General features: G+C 40.1%; 1 protein-coding gene across 4 annotated transcripts in view; it reads right to left on the bottom strand.

Annotated features, from left to right (window-relative positions):
- Positions 1 to 4,378: 4,378 nt before the first annotated feature.
- Positions 4,379 to 19,129, bottom strand: part of LOC147105665 (cAMP-dependent protein kinase type II-beta regulatory subunit-like) — a 334,744-nt gene continuing 319,993 nt past the window's right edge. For all 4 annotated transcript variants that reach the window (XM_086010222.1, XM_086010224.1, XM_086010223.1 and 1 more), the window contains 4 exons: positions 18,716 to 18,790; positions 13,459 to 13,524; positions 10,938 to 11,070; positions 4,379 to 5,944 (listed from right to left, as the gene is read on the bottom strand). In XM_086010222.1, coding sequence (XP_085866348.1) covers positions 5,811 to 5,944; positions 10,938 to 11,070; positions 13,459 to 13,524; positions 18,716 to 18,790 — 408 coding nt within the window. In that variant the 3' untranslated portion in view covers positions 4,379 to 5,810. The remainder of the gene's footprint in view (positions 5,945 to 10,937; positions 11,071 to 13,458; positions 13,525 to 18,715; positions 18,791 to 19,129) is intronic.

Below are 19,129 nucleotides of genomic sequence, written 5' to 3'. Positions count from 1 at the left end.
TCATGAATTTGAAATTTGAGCTGGTCAAGAAACTTTTATGCAAGTGTGACACTGGAAGATCTTCCATAGTATTGCATATGAGGAGTCATATTGTAATGCACAATATATGCAATTGGGGTGGTCCAGTCTGATGCAGTTTTAGCCCAGTAATGTGGCAAAAGGTACCTGATGGCCAGAAATGCAGTAGGGCAGGCCAAGATACAGCAGTAAGGGCAGGCAACAAACACTTGAAACATACAAGATTCTGAGGGGTTTGACAGGGTAGATGCCGAGAGATTATTTCCCCTGGCTGGAGAGTCTAGAACTAGGGCATAGTCTCAGGATAAGGGGTCAGCCATTTAAGATGAGGAGGAATTTCTTCACTGAGGTTTGTGCATCTTTGGAATTCTCGGCCCCAAAGGGCTGTGGATGCCGAGTCATTGAGTATATTTAGGCTGAGATAGATTGATTTTTGGATTCATGGGGAATCGAGGGATATGGAGATTGGGCGGGAAAGTGGAGTTGAGGTCGAAGATCAGCCATGATCTTATTGAATGGCGGAGCAGGCTCGAGGGACCGTATGGCCTGCTCGAGCTCCTAATTCTTATGTTTTAAACCCCAGCCCCAGGCATTGGTGAAACGTAATAGATGTGTTTGCAACAGTTTTTACATCACAAAATGTATTTTTTTTTACCCAAGATTTGTTGGGACGGAAAAGAATGGTTGACTTATCTTCTCAGAGGTCCGAGTTTAATTGGACAGGGAACTGTAGAGTTCAAAACATGCCAGTTTCCAGGTTGCAGCTGATGAGCACATAGCATTAAAAGTTACCCTGTGATACCTGTAGTAATAAACAAATGAATTTGCATTTATACACCGCCTTTCACAACCTCAGGATGTCCCAAAGTGCTTTACAGTCAATTAAGTACTTCAAGTGTAGTAAACGTGACAGCCAATTTGTTCACAGCAAGTCCCACAAAAGGCAATGAAATAAATGACCAGATTATCTGTTTTAGGTGCTTGAGGGATAAATGTTGGCCAGGATACCCTGCTCTTCTTCGAATCATGCCGTGGGATCTTTTATATGCAGCTGAGAGCGGGGGGGGGGGGGAAACAAACGGCAGCTCGGATTAATGTCTCAGCCAAAAGATGGCACCTCCAACAGTGCAGCATGTCCTCCGTACTGCACTAAAATGCCAGCCTAGATTATGTGCTCAAATCTCTGGATTGGGACTTGAACCCACAACCTTCTAACTCAGGCAAGAGTGCTACCAGAAAATTAAACCCACACCTTATACATTTTGTGGCTGGCAAGACAAGCAAAAGGAATAAAAAGTGCCATTATAAGCTGTACGATTGGAGAAGTTTTTGTCTCAAGGGAGTGGAACCGTACCCCTCAACAGAATCTGGATGTGGGAGAGCGACTGCCGAGGTAACTGTTGGGTTAATGATGCATTTGTTATGTTGAAAATTCAAAAGCCATTTTTTCCTATTTCAATTAAAAATATTTTGGTTATGAAGCATAAGTGCTAAATATTATCCACAATCCATTAATAAAAACAATTTCAGCAGTACCCCAGGAACCTTCTCAATGCATCACTGATTTTATACCTTTAACATTTGGATTTTCTATTCAGACTTTCACGTACTTAATCTCTATCCCTCAGAAGTTTATAAATAGCTATAATTATCTGGATTTACTTATTCAAAGCAGGTTAGCAGCTAAACATCACGTGTCAGATTACCCGTGAGAGATCCATTATCTATCTTAATATAGATATCTATTTATACATTGTAATTGCTTGAGGTCGAGCAATTACAAAGTAAAAGGTGATCTTGGGAAAGGGCTCTGTTGACTTCTATGCCTCCTAATAGCAGGGAGTGTTTCCTCCCCCCCCCCCCCATCTTAAAAAAAACCTAAATTTACTGTTAATTCGTACTAGAAACAATAATATAAAATGCCTCATCAAGTGGCTGTTGAAGCCAATTCAATTACAATGTTTGAGAGAGCTAAAAGAAAGAAAAATATTAAGATTTAAGGAAAAAGCAGGAGAATGGGACTAGTCACTAGCTTCAGCATGGAGCCACCAGTAGCACAGGCCTGATGGCAAAGTGAATACATAAACTTCCAAATAGCAAAAACTACAAAGGATGTATAAAAACAACCACTGAATCATCAGCAAAATCTACCAAAAGGTTGTGAACCAATTAAACTGCTCACATATTTTATTGAAGATCCTTTTGGTCATTATTTTGCTTGAAACAATAAACTGAGAACCTAATACAAAAGATTATGGTTGCTAAAACAATGGCATGTTGCATTAGAAATGTCTCTCTTTCATCAGAGGCCTGTTCAATGTGAGAAGTCTGATCTTTGAGTTTTTGCAACTTCCTAGGCCCAGTCAGCTGAAGAAACTCAAGGTTGCAGGCCACAGCAAACCCATTTTGTAAAAAAAGACAGGAATACTGGGTATACATACAGAATGCCAGGACTTGCAGTTTGTAAGCCCCATCCCCACCTGTGCATAAAGAATTACTTAGGACCTTATTACCTAAAAGGGAAAAACATTTTAAGCAGTGATTTGCTTTTTTTGTACAAAACATCAAGAACTCTTACTTTTAAAACAACTTTGAAAGCAAAAACTATATATAATCACTAGATGATCTTCTGCAACTACACGATGGTGGAACATAAATACATCCAAGGAGAAAAGTCACTGAGCAGGGAAATATTTGGCTAGGAATGATTCAGAGCAGGTATTGATATTTTGTATTGTAAATTAATGGTTACACCAGGCAGATTTCTTGGTTTTGAAGGCTGAGATAAACATAAAAGGATAAATTTTGGCAAGTTCTGGAAGGACTACCATTATTCAAGTTTGGAGGAAGATTGTGAGTAAAAAGTCTTGCTTTAAACAAGTAAAATTTTCTGGTGATGCCAAGTACCATGGTGAACAAGGATGGGGTACATTTAGATAGCAGCTACCAGTCTGAGAACAGTACAAGCATCCACCAGGCAGCACCTTGTTTACACTGAAACTTCAATTCTTTTATTTAGATGTGTTTATATACATGTGCAGAATTCCTCTTCCTGGAGTTAAATTAAACATTTGGATAGTGCAAGCAGCTTCATCCACATTATGGGACAAACTGAAGCAGTAAATCGGGGAATCTCACAATGCTTCTCTCCAGAGTCAGGCGAGGGCTCAACACTGGATTTACACTACCACTTTAGTGTTGTATCGGTGCCAGCATTATTGTGTAAATGCACCCAAAGATGTAACTCAGTATGATATTTTCTAAAAATGTCACATTTTCTAGTCATTGCTATAAAAACCCAAGCCCATAAAATATATGGGCCACAAACCTAGTACTTACATTGGAATTGGATATGCTGCTGACACTGCTGAAACTCAGTCAGGGGAGAAGTTTCCAGGAGCAGTCCTTCGGCATCATGGGGGGCGGAGAGCATCTGCAGAATCCCCACCCAAAGATGAGAGAAGCATTGATGGAAATTGGCCAGCTCGGGAGGGCAGGCCGAGCAAGTGCCAAGTTCCCTTGTAATACTGTGGATCATGGCCTCGCTGGCCCTACATCAGGGCTGCTTTGAGGTTTTTTTTTTTTTTTTAAATTCCCCTCACTCCCACCAATCCTGTGGGGTCCAAATCCCAACTTGGATACCCCTTCTCCCCCCAAAGCAGGAGGCTGGTACACCTCTTCACACTTAACGTACTGGCCTTCAAACTTGCACCAGGGATGTAGGAAGTCCGAACTCTAAGCCAACCCCCCTCCGCATAAGTGGCCTTGTCTGGGGTGGGTCGAGGTTCCACCCCTGCCAAGGCTACATAAAGCTCCATTCCAAGTCTGGGAGCAGGCGTATCTAGGCTGACTGACTGACTGACTTTGCAGCAGTTCCACCAGTCTCCCACTGGAGTTATGGCAGGAGTCTGCCAGAATGACCTAGCAATTTTGGGGTCCCAGTCCCTAAACAGGTGGTCAGTGAAGTTAAAGAGCTGCATCCTGTATTACAGAGAGGTTTATTCAAAAGTGTTACCTACTTAAATTGGTCATTCCAGACCCAAGACTACCTATGAGCAACACCACAGGAATCTATAGTTTACTAAACTTTCTTTCCCTCGCAGTAACGCTCAATAGGGAAATGGATTTTGTTTGCAACCATACAATGACTTTACTGAAGTCTATGTTGGTCACAAGACTTTGTATGAACATTGAAATTATAGAAGGGATCAATTTTTAATTTACAAACAGAATCAAAGGGGATTAACAGTTATATGCTGTCGTGTCTTTAGAATGGTAAATGCTTGTAACAGATAAACCCTTTTAATACTTATTGATACTGCACACTATCCACTATTGTTCAATAAAAATTACAAAAGAGTTTCTTAAATAAGTCCATATTTTATTAGATGCATAAATGTCTTCTAAAAATGTACTCAAGAAAACATAAGAGTGCCAAAGGGTTTTTAAAAAACAGACTATAATTCCGGTAGAGTACAACATTACTACATGTAGCTTGATCAAATAATTAGCCTTAGTAAACAGTCTTTAGCATTCGGCTACTTTTTAAATGTGCAATTTTGTGATCAGTGTTAAATCTGACAAAACATTCTAGATAAATGCAATTAATTTATCTAAAGATAAAAGTAAAGGCCTACGTAGATGCTCTCTACAAACAGCCACTTTAAAACATTCCTTGTATTGTGATGATGAATTATATTGGACTGAACTTGATTTCTATTTTGGATTAGAATAAAATGGTCACAATGTGCATAGCATGATGGCAAAAGATTTTAGAATTCCCCCCTGCCTGCCCCCATGCAGTGGCAAAGGCTGGCATTCAAACTCAAGGCCACAGATCAAATGGGTTAACAGTTCTGAATCAGGCCTTTGGGTCAGCTGTACTGGTAATTACTTGCATGCTCCACAGCAGAAAGGAATTAATTATTTAATTATCGCCTCAATGCAACTTTTACCACAAAATCAGATTCAAAGCACATCACATGGCTGTATTTACTTATCTTTCCAGCAAGTCCTGCATACAAGGGTGGGAGACTTCAAAAAGCAGGGAAAAAGTAAATTAGTTAACAGACTTTTCTATAAAACTAAGTTTAGGAATAAAGAGACTTTTTTTTGAATTATCTCTCACCATACACATTTTTCTTTGGTGAAACATGTTCGCACATTTTTCATTTTTGGAATTTTCATTCTATTATGATTTACGACAGAATTGAAACAAAAACTATAAATAAACCTTGTTCACAAAATAATACTTTGGCGTGAAAATTAAACTTACAGAATGACAAAAGATGCAGATTTCCATACCAAACACAGTTAAATTCTCTCAATTCTGATATATATGTCCTGTATATTTCATGGGATATCTCAATGTAATCAGGACCCAAGCTGTCAAATAAGGTTTAGTAACTAACTTATACTCTTAAGTTAGATCACTGTTTGCAGGATCAACACCTTTAAAGTCAAATGTTCATATCCTTTCTTGGTCACTGCAGACCCTTTGCTCAGCAATTATTTTGTTGAATAAACAATTTCAGATATGGACAATCACATTTAACAATTTCAGTCAAATATTTATCTATTATTTAGTCACCTGTGTTTCAGAAAATTGGTAACGGCTACAATCTAGGTTCTCACTATACTGCAATGCGGTTACTTCTATTTTTGGTTAGAAAATAAGTAAACAGGATAGCTACAAAAATGATTTGCTTCTGTACAATTCAAATGCACTTTTCAGTGGGGAAACCACAGTTTCCACAATGATGTATTATGATGACTTCCTTGATTTTTCTTGTTCATACACTTGGATCAGTGAGATCCATATTTGTTCCAAAAAGGTCCACTAGTTGCTCCTCATAATTTGCAATGTTTCTCTTCATAATATCCATACAAGGACCAAGCAGTCGCTCAAAGGCTTGCACATCCATAACTGCAAAAAGATGTAAAAAATGAGTTGCCAAACACAAAAATGCAAGAATTTATGCTACATTTAAAAGGCTTCGGTGCAGATATTCTGCATCTATTTGGTCTTATAAGCAAACCAAAATACGATACACTACTCATTCCATTTAGGTTTTAGCCCACAGCCCAAATTAAAATAGTTACATTTCAGTCATTAGTATTTTAGAGAATGCATTAAAAACATACCTCCTGAAATTAGTACACTAACATGTTACACAACAGCATGTTAAAAGGGAGGACCTCCCCTTCAATTTTCCACATTGTGATCTGATTATTAAACTTTGAGAGAAGTTACCAGGGGAGAAATACTTACCAAATAAATGGTAGAGAGAACACAAAAATTAATCTCCTGCCATTTTTGTGCATCAGTTTGTGCCTGGCTAAAAAAAAGTCATGGTAGCTGCTCTTCCCTTTGCCATCCCACCCCCCAAATTTGAGTATAAAACCTAACACATGTACCTTAAAGGCAAGAAAACCTTACATTTTTTTTAAAAAAGGAAGCATTGCATTTTTTCTTTCCTCCATCTCCTCAAAAGATGGTTCCATTGGTGCTGGCAGCTCTCCAATGTCCTGCCAAGTGGTCATTCTCCAAGTGAGCCCAGACAGTTGAGAGTTAGCAGGCCATTTGGCCACAGCAGGCATCTCAACTGAACCCCAACCTGTCCTCATCCGAAATCCATACACATGCATGGTCTAGCATAACTACTGCATACGAATCAGCACTAGGAACCCTGGCTGATCATTTTCCCATCTAACACAGGATTGCCGATATTGATTGCACAAATGCTAAGAGTGAGCTTTTAATTCTGACATTCAGTGCTTCAATCTGTGTCCACTTCTCGGTGAGGGGGGAGCGGGGGAGAGAAAAATCAACTTTTTCCTCTTGATTGGAGGCTTTCATAACTAATCAGATCACTTGGTGGTTAGGATTAGAGACACTACATTATGCATCAATTTAGTTTTTAAAATAGTTTTAAACTGAGTTAGTAGTGTTTGAAAATTGCAGTTGTAGAAGTATTTGTTTAGGTTGCTCCCAACAGAAGCTTGTGTGGAGCATAAAACCAGCATGAGTTGTTGGGCAAAATGGCCTGTTTCAGCCCTGTAAATACTAGGCAAGCTGATTATAAATAGCTGTTAAAAACTTAATTTCCCCAAATACGGTCATACCCAACTGCTATCCCAAATGACCAATTACGTTCAAGACAAGTTGCACCCACTTGTGAGATAAAGAGGGTGGTTCCCTGTTATGACTGCATTAACTGCATTTATTTAACTTTTCTGATCATTGCTCTTATAGGAGCAGGAGTAGGCCTTACAACCCCTCGAGCCTACTCCGCCATTCAATAAGATCATGGCTGATCTTCTACCTCAACTCCACTTTCCCGCCCTATCCCCATATCCCTTAGTGCCCAAAAATCTATCGATCTCCGTCTTGCATATACTCAACAACTGAGCATCTATAGTCCTCGGGTAGAGAATTTCAAAGATTCACAACGTTCTGAATAAAGAAATTTCTCCTCGGTTCTAAATGGCTGACCCCTTATTTTGAGAATATGCCCCCTAGTTCTAGACTCTCCAGCCTGCTCAGCATCTACCCTGTCAAGCCCTCTAAAAATGTTAGATGTTTCAATGAGATCACCTCTCATTCTTCTAAACTCTGGAGAATATAGGTCCATTCTAATCAATCTCTCCTCATAGGACAGCCTTTCCATCCCAGGAATTGCCACGGGTTGGAAGCAAAATTGGAAGTGGGATTTGGATGGTAATGAGTTTCACTTAATCTACACTGACATTCCCATCTCTTGTATGGTAATGTGTGATGTGGACCATTGCTCCCATTTCTGGGCAGATACCGTGCCAAATTACATTCTATCATTTTACAAGTTGTTTCAATTTGTTTATAACACTCATGATGGAAGCTCCATTCTCATCGTGCAGTAACCAGAGAGACAGTCTGCACCAGCTATATCACATGCTTGGGGAAATAGGAGGAGTGAAATCAATGATCAGCTGGAGTGGAATAAATTAGAAACCCCAGACTGGAAATAGCCAGTCGGGTCCAAAAATTCAGCTTCCAGTGCCCGTGCAACTGCATGTGCAATGATGATTTCCAGTAAAATTCATTTTGGCAGGATAGAGAGCAAAACATGTGTTTTAAGGTTTAAAAAGGGAATGTTTGAAGTGTGCTGCATCCAACGATGGATTAATGTTTCAGTATAACCCTTCCTTAGTGTTTTGTTTTAAGATTTTCTTTTTGATGTGTTTACGAACTCTGATCACTCCCAAAATGATTTCAAGTAGTTTTTTTTTTATTCATTGGATGTGGACGTCACCAGCAAGGCCAGCATTTATTGCCCATCCCTAATTGCCTCGAGGAGGTAATGGAGGAGATGATCCAACGGAGTTGTTTGCTAGGCCATTTCAGAGGGCCGTTAAGCATCAACCACATTGCTGTGGGTCTGGAGTCACATATAGGCCAGACCAGGTAAGGACAGCTGATTTCCTTCCCTAAAGGACTCATTGGAAGTGAACCAGATGGGTTTTTACAACAATCCGGTAGATTCATGGTCACCATTACTGATGCTAGCTTTTTATTTAGTTTACTGAATTTAAATTTGGTGGGATTTGAACTCTCATCTCCAGATCATAAGTACAAGCCTCTGGGGATTACTAGTCCAGTAACGTAACCACTATGCTACCGTACCCGTTAAATCAGAATACAGTCAAATCCAGGTAATCCCGCACTTCTCTCTGCACTGCCATGGGATCCAGAACAGGGAAGATGAGATAGTGAGTTAGTATTAATTTATTGAAGGTCAAATGCACTGCCAGTTGGGTAGATTGTAGATGTATGTTGTACAAGATTTTAGTTCACAAATCAACAGGATGCGTCTGGGATTCAATTTCCAATGAAAGGAACAGGAACCCGTAAAGTTGTATTGCGGTCTGTATAACTACTTCATTTTCATACTTAAAATCTCTTTATCCCAGCAGCGTCAAATATATTTTAGCTTGAAAAGGATATATAGTAAACTTTAAAATGCCAGTAAGCATGGCTGCTCCTTAAAATGACAGTAAACCCATATTTAACGACACGGTCACGTAACACTGTCTTTGTGTCACAAGGCCTATGTCTGCCTTTTTGGTGCTGTGTTACATTTATGAAGCAGTCTGTCAGATTCTGCTCGTTTCATTGATTTGTACGTATGCAATTGTAATGCCCCAACTATCATTCCAAGAACGAACAGCTAACTCTGCAAATACTAGAGATTAAACCTGGGAACTTCCGAGTCCATATACCCCATCTCATAACGGGTATATCACATACTCACTGAGCAATCGGAATTATCTCGAAGAAAGCACACAAAAAAATTAACCTAATTCACAATTTTAGAATCGTTGACATAGGGATTAGCATATCTTCAGAGATATAGCTAGTTGATCTCATTTTCTCTCAGGGGGAAAATATATCACACAGTAAATTAGTTCTAGAAAAATAGTAACTTCCTAGCTTTTAAAATCACTTAAAACATATTCCCCAAAAGAGAAAAGAGTCAAATATGCATTTTACACTGAAAATATTGTGTGTCTCAAATGTTAAAATACATCATCTTCATATTGCTGTAGCAAAATACAACACATAAATCAGGTGCAGTTTACCTTGCTGTCACTGTACTTACAATTTAAATAACTTGTAATTGTAATTCATTTTTTATTTCTCTCCAAATCCATCTCTAATTTAACTGGGTATTTCTGTCTCTCTCTTCACAACAAAGTGGAAACCACTTCACACCAATGCTGAAGTTGTAATAAAAAATGCATCCTCTTTGCAATTTATATCTGTCTGAGGCTGAACCACACTGTTCACAAGATACTGACCCAGAAATGAGCTTCTGACCATATATCCGCAGCACAACAAAGACAGCCTACTTCCACCTCTGTAACATCACCCGTCTCCGCCCTTGCCTCAGCTCATCCGCTGCTGAAACCCTCATCCATGCCTTTGTTACCTCTAGACTTGACTATTCCAATGCACTCCTGGCTGGCCTCCCACATTCCACCCTACATAAACTTGAGGTGATCCAAAACTCGACTGCCTGTGTCCTAACTTGCACCAAGTCCCGTTTGCCCATCACCCCTGTGCTCGCTGACCTACATTGGCTCCCGGTTAAGCAGCGCCTTGATTTCAAAATTCTCATCCTTGTTTCCAAATCCCTCCATGACCTTGTCCCATCCTATCTCTAATCTCCTTCAGCCCCACAACCTCTCCCTCCAGAGATATCTGCGCTCCTCTATTTCTGCCCTCTTGAGCATCCCTGATTATAATCGCTCAACTTTTGGTGTGCGTGCCTTCTGTTGCCTAGGCCCTAAGCTCTGGAATTCCCAGCCAAAACCTGTCCGCCTCACTACCACTCTTTCCTCCTTTAAGACGCTCCTTAAAACCTACCTCTTTGACCAAATTTTGTGTCTTAAAATACTCCTGTGCAGCACCTTGGGACGTTTTACTACGTTAAAGGCGCTATATAAATACAAGTTGTTGTTGTTGTGTAGATACAGGAAGACAGTAAAATACGTTCTATTTAAACCAATGATTAAACCATGAACACTTAGCAATGGTTAAGGAAAACTGCTCATGTACACTTGTAGTCCCAATCACCAAAACTTTTGACATTTGAACAAAATACATCGAATTTACAGCACAGAAACAGGCCAATTGGTCCAGCTGGTCTATGCCAGAGTTCATACTCCACAAGTGCCTCCACCCACCCTACATCATCCAAGAGGAATACATCCAGGTTAAATTTATTCCATGAAATTTCATGCTGGTTTGAAATTCTGTGAACAACATTCACTTAAACCTGAAGTAATTCAATATAAATAGTATTTAAAGGTATTACCAGGAAACCATTAGATATCCCCCACCCATTTTTAAAATGCCCCTTAAATGGTCAAAGATTTACCTAGACATTTCACATTTCCTACAGCATATGCAGAAGCTGCACGTGGCTGATTTGCTACCAAAGCAAGTTCTCCAAAATACTGTCCTCTTGAACAGCGAGCTATTTCCACTCCACCATCTGCATCAGGTTTCGCCTATAGTGAATGAAACCGAAAAGGAAATGATTTCTCAACACATTAGTTCCATATGTAAATAAAGTTTAATGAAACAAAAATAGAAAATGCTGGAAACACTCCGCAGGTCAGGCAGCATCTGCGGAGAGAACAGAGGAGTTAACATTTAGGCTGTGGAACCTCATCAAAACAGAGTGGAGTTTTGGCAAAAGGTCCATACCCAAAACCTAAATGCCTCCGTTCTCTCCACAGATGCTGCCCAACTTGCTCAGTGTTTCCAACATTTTCTGTTTTAAGATTTACAGCATCTGCACTTTTTGCTTTTAAGAGCAATGAACCTTGTTCAAAGCAGAATGGAGAAGCTAAAAAAATGACTGTTGCAGATATTAGCAGATAGATACCCAACATTTTGGTATAACATTTTAACACCGACAACCAGTTTATTTTAACTGTCTCCATTAAAATAGCGAACAGAAGGTGGTCATACCAATGCATTAAACATTTGTCCACTAATATCAGGAACAGTCATAAATCATTTCATTGTTTTTGTCGCAACGAATTTACTTTGAAATCTATTAAGAACTAATCCTGAAGTCTCAACTTTGCTGAATTGAAAAGTGCAGTGCTTACACCAGTATCATAATCCAAGAGAATCTCTAAACTGTATCTGCAATTCCACCAATGTTAAGTCTAATTGAAACAGATTAGGACATTCACTATCATCTCAATTTTCATGGGTTTTAAATACACAAGTTAAAATAGGTTTTTAAATTATATTATTTTATCTACAATCAAAAATCTAATTTTAAACTCCATGGGTTTTCATTTGATGTTGCTTTTCAGTGTTTCTTCTTGATCAGTTTTAAAAGTTTTGAGGTTATCGTGCCCGTTTTCTCCCATTCCTCCTGAATCCCCAGACTAGACATTTTCTTTTACTTTGCTTATAGAAAAGTCCCCTACCATTTATCCCACTTCAAAACATGTTTTGTAAATGTGCAGCCCTGCATAGAAATTTTAAGATGAATATCTCATCAACTAAATTCAATTTAAAAACAGATAGAGCCAAAACTGACCAACAGTGAGTGATCCTGTCAGTTGCTCTCTAAGCATCTGGAACAAACATCTTAATTGCATTTCAGACTTAAGACAGAGCATTTAGTAATGGGATAATGAAGCTAGCTACGTACAGAGTATTGGATAGTCAGGGTGAATTACAGATATGCAACTGTTTTAAGAACAGCATGATCGAGTGATGAAGTCTTCCATGCACTCTACGTTCCTTGATCATGTGTTAATTTACATTCAAAAATATTAGCAAGGGTTTTTTCATTAGTCAAGTCTGTGACAACTTAAATTTTGTTTGAATGAAGTAGCCTTTTCTTTGGGGGGGGGGGGGGGCGGGGAAGAAAGAGATAAAAAGAGAGGAGGCGGCTGCAGGGGAGGGGAGAATTGGAAGAAACCCAGGCTGTAGAAAGGGTTCACCTGGGAATGTTAACTGACTTATGTTCAAAGATGGCTGCAGAGTGGAAAATTAAGAATGTAGGTACAGAAAGTGCTCCTCTATTCAACTCACCCCATCATCCAGGTTTCTGATATTCAGCAAGTAATTAGGAAGGCTAATGGAATGTTGGCCTTTATTGCAAGGGGTATGGAGTATAAAAGTAGGGAAGTTTTGATGCAACTGTACAGGGTGCTGGTGAGACCGCACCTGGAGTACTGCATACAGTTTTGGTCTCCATATTTAAGGAAGGATATACTTGCATTGGAGGCAGTGCAGAGAAGGTTTACTAGGTTGATTCCTGGGATGAAGGGGTTGACGTATGAGGAAAGGTTGAGCAGGTTGGGCCTATACTCACTGGAGTTTAGAAGAATGAGAGGTGATCTTATTGAAACATAAGATTCTGAGGGGGAATGACAGAGTGGATGCTGAGAGGATGTTTCCCCTAGTGGGGGAATCTAGAACTAGGGAGCATAGTTTCAGAATAAGGGGTCACCCATTTAAGACGGAGATGAGGAGGAATTTCTTCTCTGAGGGTCGTGAATCTTTGGAATTCTCTACCCCAGAGAGTAGTGGAGGTAGAGTCATTGAATATATTCAAGGCGGAGATTGACAGACATTTGAACTACAAAGGAGTCAAGGGGTATGGGGAGAGAGCGGGAAAGTGGTGTTGAGGACAAGATTGGATCAGCCATGATCTTATTGTATGGCGGAGCAGGCTCGAGGGGCCGATTGGCCTACTCCTGCTTCTTATGTTCTTATTCATCTGAATAGGGTTAACATTGGAATATACAGTGTAGAGACGCTATGGTTTTCAATGAGGCATTACACATTAGTCTGTGTAATATACACATTTATGTGCGATTAGTAATTTAATTTGTCATTCTAAAAGACTGAGTAATTGCATTTACCTTGTGTTTCATAGTTATCCGAACCTCTCCAGATTCTACAATATAAAAACAATCAGCTTTGTCTCCCTGAAGGATGAAAAATTACTAGTTAAATTTATGAAATGAAGATACCAAAGATTTATTTATTTTTAAAAAGTGTTCAAAATTAGAGAGCACAAGTAAACTGTCCACTGGAAACTTACCTCGACAGATAATATTAGTATAGAGTAATGATCTTTGGAATATTCACAAAAAAGGACAGATTCAGAGTTTAACTCCAAAAGAAATTATGTTTGGCTTTTCCCAAAGGATGAAACTCTGTCATTCTCACCTTTGTTATAAGAAACAGGAAAAAAACCTAGCAAGAAAGGAAAACTTCCCACTCTGTTCAAACATCCTGGTAGCTTTACATGATCAGGTCCGTGAGCTGACTGCTCCATATTCTAGACTGAGGATTGTAGCAAGAATTTTTGTTAAACTGGCGGGGGTGGTAGTAAATGGAAGAAAGAGATGAATTAGAGAAGCAGTTAGAAGACCTCAATGGATCTCTCTGCACAGAAGGGTGACCAATGATATGCTAGTAACTGCTCTAGCTAACGCTGCAAAATGGAAGGTGGTGGACAAGGCTCCTGAATTTCAAATATTGTTTCTGGGCCGCACAGCATGCAAGGTAGCACAACTCGACCAATGCCCACTACTCTTAGCTGCACATTACCCCTTTCCCCCAAAAAGCTGTTGGCAGACAGCTGTTGGTAATGACAAGCTCCTATCAAAACAATGTCTAAAGATGGCAGGATTGCTTCTCAACACCACGGAGACCAATGACACCACCCCGGCCAGATTGCACATTGAAGTCTCCCACAACAATTGATTTGTCTGCTAATAGTGTTGTAATCACATTATCCAGGTCACTGAAATGGTTCCTCTGCATCGTTGGTGGTATAGCACATCTATTTCAGTGGTAGTCTCAGTTGTCAGAAGAGTTCGGCTGGTCCATGAAGCCAATGTCAAATGCTATTTTTTTTCTCTATTGCCAGTTTTATATCTGCAATGTAAAGGGTGTTCTATCAGCCACAGGTAGTTGCCCCTACAGCGGACAGGTGGGCAATGTTTAAGACACCTCTCCACATTGGCATTGTTTGGCAGCATTTTGAATAACTAAGTTGCCCAAGTTCCAGATATTCTACATGCAAATTGGCAGCTGCAGCTCTGTTACCATGCTTGCTGCTCACTCATAGGCACAAGACATCGATCTCCTCCACCACCACCTCCTCCTCGAAAAATACACACATGGTAATGGATTTAAAATAAATTTGGTTACTGGGCTATTTCTTCACTACCATCACTAAATTCAGATTCAAACAGCAAACCAAGGAAAGATAGGTGGTAAACCTCAGATTGCTGTACACGAACATCGACAGAATCTCCAAACAATTTTTGTCCTCCACTGGATACTGCTGCAGTTATTGCGGGGGGGGGGGGGGGGGGGGGTTCATTTCACCCAGCAGCTCTAAATTTCAGCCTCCTATGGGGGAGGAGATTTATATCGTGTAATACACTATTTATTAATAGCAGGTCTCCCATGGCATTGCACAGAATAGAGACCAATTGGCATTCTGGGGCATTGCTGGCACAGTATAGCTGTGCTGTGCTGCCCTACTAAAAGTTAGTAGGCTTAAAAAGTAATTTGCCGTGTCAAATTGTGTGAAGTTTCAGGGTGATAAGGCACTACAAGGCTGATTACACCATCCTGGAAAAAGAGAGCGCCAGGATAGGTTGCATCAGCCCGACATCTTATGCATGGGAAATATGAATCTGACTTCACCAGATTCTGCAAGTCCAGCTTGTTTAAATAATAACCGTGTGCTCACTTCACATTTTCAGAAGCACGGGGAGCACTATGAATGAAAGGGGGTGAGGAATCAAAAGAGTAGTACCTCTTAAATAGCTGCTGCTCTCTTTTAAGACTGGTATTTGATGTGGCTGTGTGAACAGCTAGAATAGAAGATCAAGGGTTGGTGGGCTGAACTGGCCCCCTTTGATGATGAAACACTGGATGTTGCATGAAAAGAGATACAAGGGGGCATTCATATATGGAACCACAGGGAACCCCCCATTGCAATTGTATTGGTCCTAATTGTGTTGGCCCTGAATTCATGGTCGGTATGATGGCGTACTCTCAAGTTGACCGCAAGTTCGGGATTTCCGCATGCGCTTAAGCCAACTAAGTTCCGACTACGCCGCATGTTTCACCTACCCATTGAAATCAACGTTGTGGAAAGTTGGGCTAATTGCCCCGTTACTGTGCATTAATTACCCTGAAAATTTTTTGCGGCTGGTGCAAACAGGCGCAGGAGTCTATTGCACAGCATAACGGGGGTGGGGGGGGGAACGGTAATTGAGAAAATTGTATTAATTTTGAGCTAGGTTTATGCTACAGCCCATAAAAAGCACCCTAATCGAGTTCCTATCCAGAGACCAGAAACATGAACTATCTGCTAAAGTGCACTAAAGTATTAATAATTACTTTAATATCTATGCATTTAAGTTAAACAGTGCAACTCAAAATAACTTCAATTTACTGTGTTAGGTAAAACTTCAGACTTGTTCATCTTACCAGTCCATTTTATTTAAAATTTGCTTTTTTAAATAGCAATTTAAAAGTCGAAGCCTGACATCAAATTGTTTAATTTATCAAAACGAATGCGAATTGAAGAAAAATGCTTTAGCAATCTTTTGGAAAGTGCAGTGGGAATTGTAAAAATAAAACAGTCAGCTTAGGTGGACTTTCTGCAAAGATTAATGCTGTCCCATCTATGTTTCCTGACTGGCTAAGAGTCATCCCAGGTTCGCATATGCACAACGGTGCGTCCCTGGGATCCATGGACCATTGCGCTGCGCACAACTCTGCACGTCTGAAAGCAATTTCACGAAGGGGGTTCGCACGAGGCAAGTGCGGATTTCATTCGGATGCTGGTGGCGGACTCCTTAGCTACTCCGCGGACGGCAAATTCAGGGCTGTTGTCTCTTCCCACCCACGGTTAGAGTCAAACAGCAGAGAGGCGCAACACAGGACAATGGCACGGAGAAGGGGAAAACAAGACAGATGAAGGGAAGAGGAGGATAATTCAGAGGTGGTGGAGAGAGAGGGTAGTACAATAATGTGCAATGACTGAATTGCAGTTATGTATGTTAGAACATAGACATAGAAAAATAGGAGCAGGAGTAGGCCATTCAGCCCTTCAAGCCTGCTCCGCCATTCAATATCATGGCTGATCCTCTATCTCAATACCATATTACCGCTCTCTCCCCATACCCCTTGATGCCTTTTGTGTCTAGAAATCTATCTATCTCCTTCTTAAATATATTCAGTGACTTGGCCTCCACAGCCTTCTGTGGTAGAGAATTCCACAGGTTCACCACCCTCCGAGTGAAGAAATTTCTCATCTCATCCCTAAATGTCCTACCCCGTATCCTGAGACTGTGACCCCTCGTTCTAGACCCCCCAGCCAGGGGAAACATCCTGCATCCAGTCTGTCTAGCCCTGTCAGAATTTTATACGTTTCAATGAGGTCCCCTCTCATTCTTCTAAACTCTAGTGAATACAGGCCTAGTCTCTCCTCATACGACAGTCCTGCCATCCCAGGAATCAGTCTGGTGAACCTTCACTGCACTCCCTCTATGGCAAGTATTTCCTTTCTTAGGTAAGGAGACCAAAACTGCACACAGTACTCCAGGTCCTGTATAACTGTAGTAAGACATCCTTGCTCCTGTATTCAAATCCTCTTGCAATGAAGGCCAACATACCATTTGCCTTCCCAACTGCTTGCTGCACCTGCATGTTTGCTTTCAGTGACTGGTGTACAAGGGCACCCAGGTCCCTTTGTACATCAACATTTCTCAATCCATCACCATTTAAATAATACTCTGCCTTTCTATTTTTCCTACCAAAGTGGGTAACTTCACATTTATCCACGTTATACTGCATCTGCATGTATTTGCCCACTCACACAACTTGTCTAAATCGCCTTGAAGCCTCTTTGCATCCTCCTCACAACTCTCAATCCCACCTAGTTTCATGTCATCAGCAATGTTAATAGCTTTATCACACAGAACCCAACATGAACAAACTAAATTTACCTGAAATTGGGCCTGCAAAGCTTAACTGGTAGTTTTACGAGTGGGACACTAATTTACTGCATTCACCATTACGTTTAAATCATAGATTCATAGGATGATACACACGAGGCCATTCAGCCCATCATGCCTGTGCCAACTCTTAGGTAAAGCAATCCAATTCAACCCACTCCCCTGCTCTTTCCCCAAAGCCCTGTAGACGTTTTTCCTTCAAGTATTTATCCAATTCTCTTCTGAATGTTACTATTGAATCTGCTTCCACCACCCTTTCAGGCAGTGCATTCCAGATCACAACAACTTGCTGTGTAAAAAAAAATACAATGTTTTCTCGTGTGACCTCTGGTTCTTTTGCCAATCATCTTAAATCTGTGTCCTCTGGTTACTGACCCCTTCTGCCACTGGAAACAGTTTCTCTTTATTTACTCTATGAAAACCCTTCATGATTTTGAACATCTCTATCAAATCTCCTCTTAACCTTCTCTGCTCTAAGGAGCATAACCCCAGCTTCTCTAGTCTCTCCACATAACTGAAGTCCCTCATTCCTGGTACCATTCTAGTAAATCTCTTCTGTGGCTTCTCCAAGGTCTTGACGTCCTTCCTAAAATGTGGTGCCCAGAATGGAACACAGTACTCCAGCTGAGGCCGAACCAGTGTTTTATAAGGTATTAGCATAACTTCCTTGCTTTTGTACTCTATTCCTCTATTAATAAAGCCAAGTATCCCATAAGCTTTTTTAACAGCCATCTCAACTTGCCCTGCCACCTTCAACAATTTGTGTACATACACTCCTCGGTCTCTGTTCCTGCACTCACCTTTAAAATTGTACCATTTTGTTCATATTGCCGCTCCTCATTCTTCCTACTACAATGTATCGCTTCACACTTCTGCCATGTTATATATTATCCATTCATCATAAATCATACAAAAATCTCAATCCTAGGTCAAAATGCTTTAACCACTCAAAATTCAATACTGTTAACCATAATTATTTAAGCAAATAAATTTCACAGTAAAATAGCTTTTATTTTTAATTTTACCACGCCAATGGTTTGAGACTTCCATTTTTTGTACCCATTGTGAACAGCTTCAAGGGTCAAACTAAATACAACAGCAAGAGAAGGAAAAAATGAAGATTCTGCACCTGAGCAATTATGCGTTCTCCATCCTTGTACATTTTGGTTCCAAATACGTCAACTACTTTCATTCTTTCTCCTAACTTGAGAAACAAATACATTTTGAAAGAATTTTCTGTTATCAGTCATAACGCTTTACATAAGAATAAATAAGGCTGGCCTTTTGCCAGTCACATATTCTCAATAGATTTGTAAGTTGTAACATCCTAGGAGTTTGTGCATAAATATTTTCTATATTTACTCCTTAAATCAGCTCTAAGGACTGTCTACATCAAGAAATACAAAATAAGAAACAAAAATAAAATGCTGGGAATTCCAGATTTCTTAACTGCAGCAATTTGCACACATTATAAATATGGTATATTTACACTGTTATACATAGTTTTTACACAAGGACAGAACACTAAAATGTAGGTTCAATA

This window comes from Somniosus microcephalus, chromosome 17 (assembly GCF_052327205.1).
Source record: "Somniosus microcephalus isolate GS21.2 chromosome 17, FLI_Smic_1.0, whole genome shotgun sequence".
NCBI classification, from domain to species: Eukaryota; Metazoa; Chordata; class Chondrichthyes; order Squaliformes; family Somniosidae; genus Somniosus; species Somniosus microcephalus.
The sequence above is the reverse complement of the archived record's forward strand: the minus strand, read 5'-3'. Positions and strand labels throughout refer to the sequence as shown.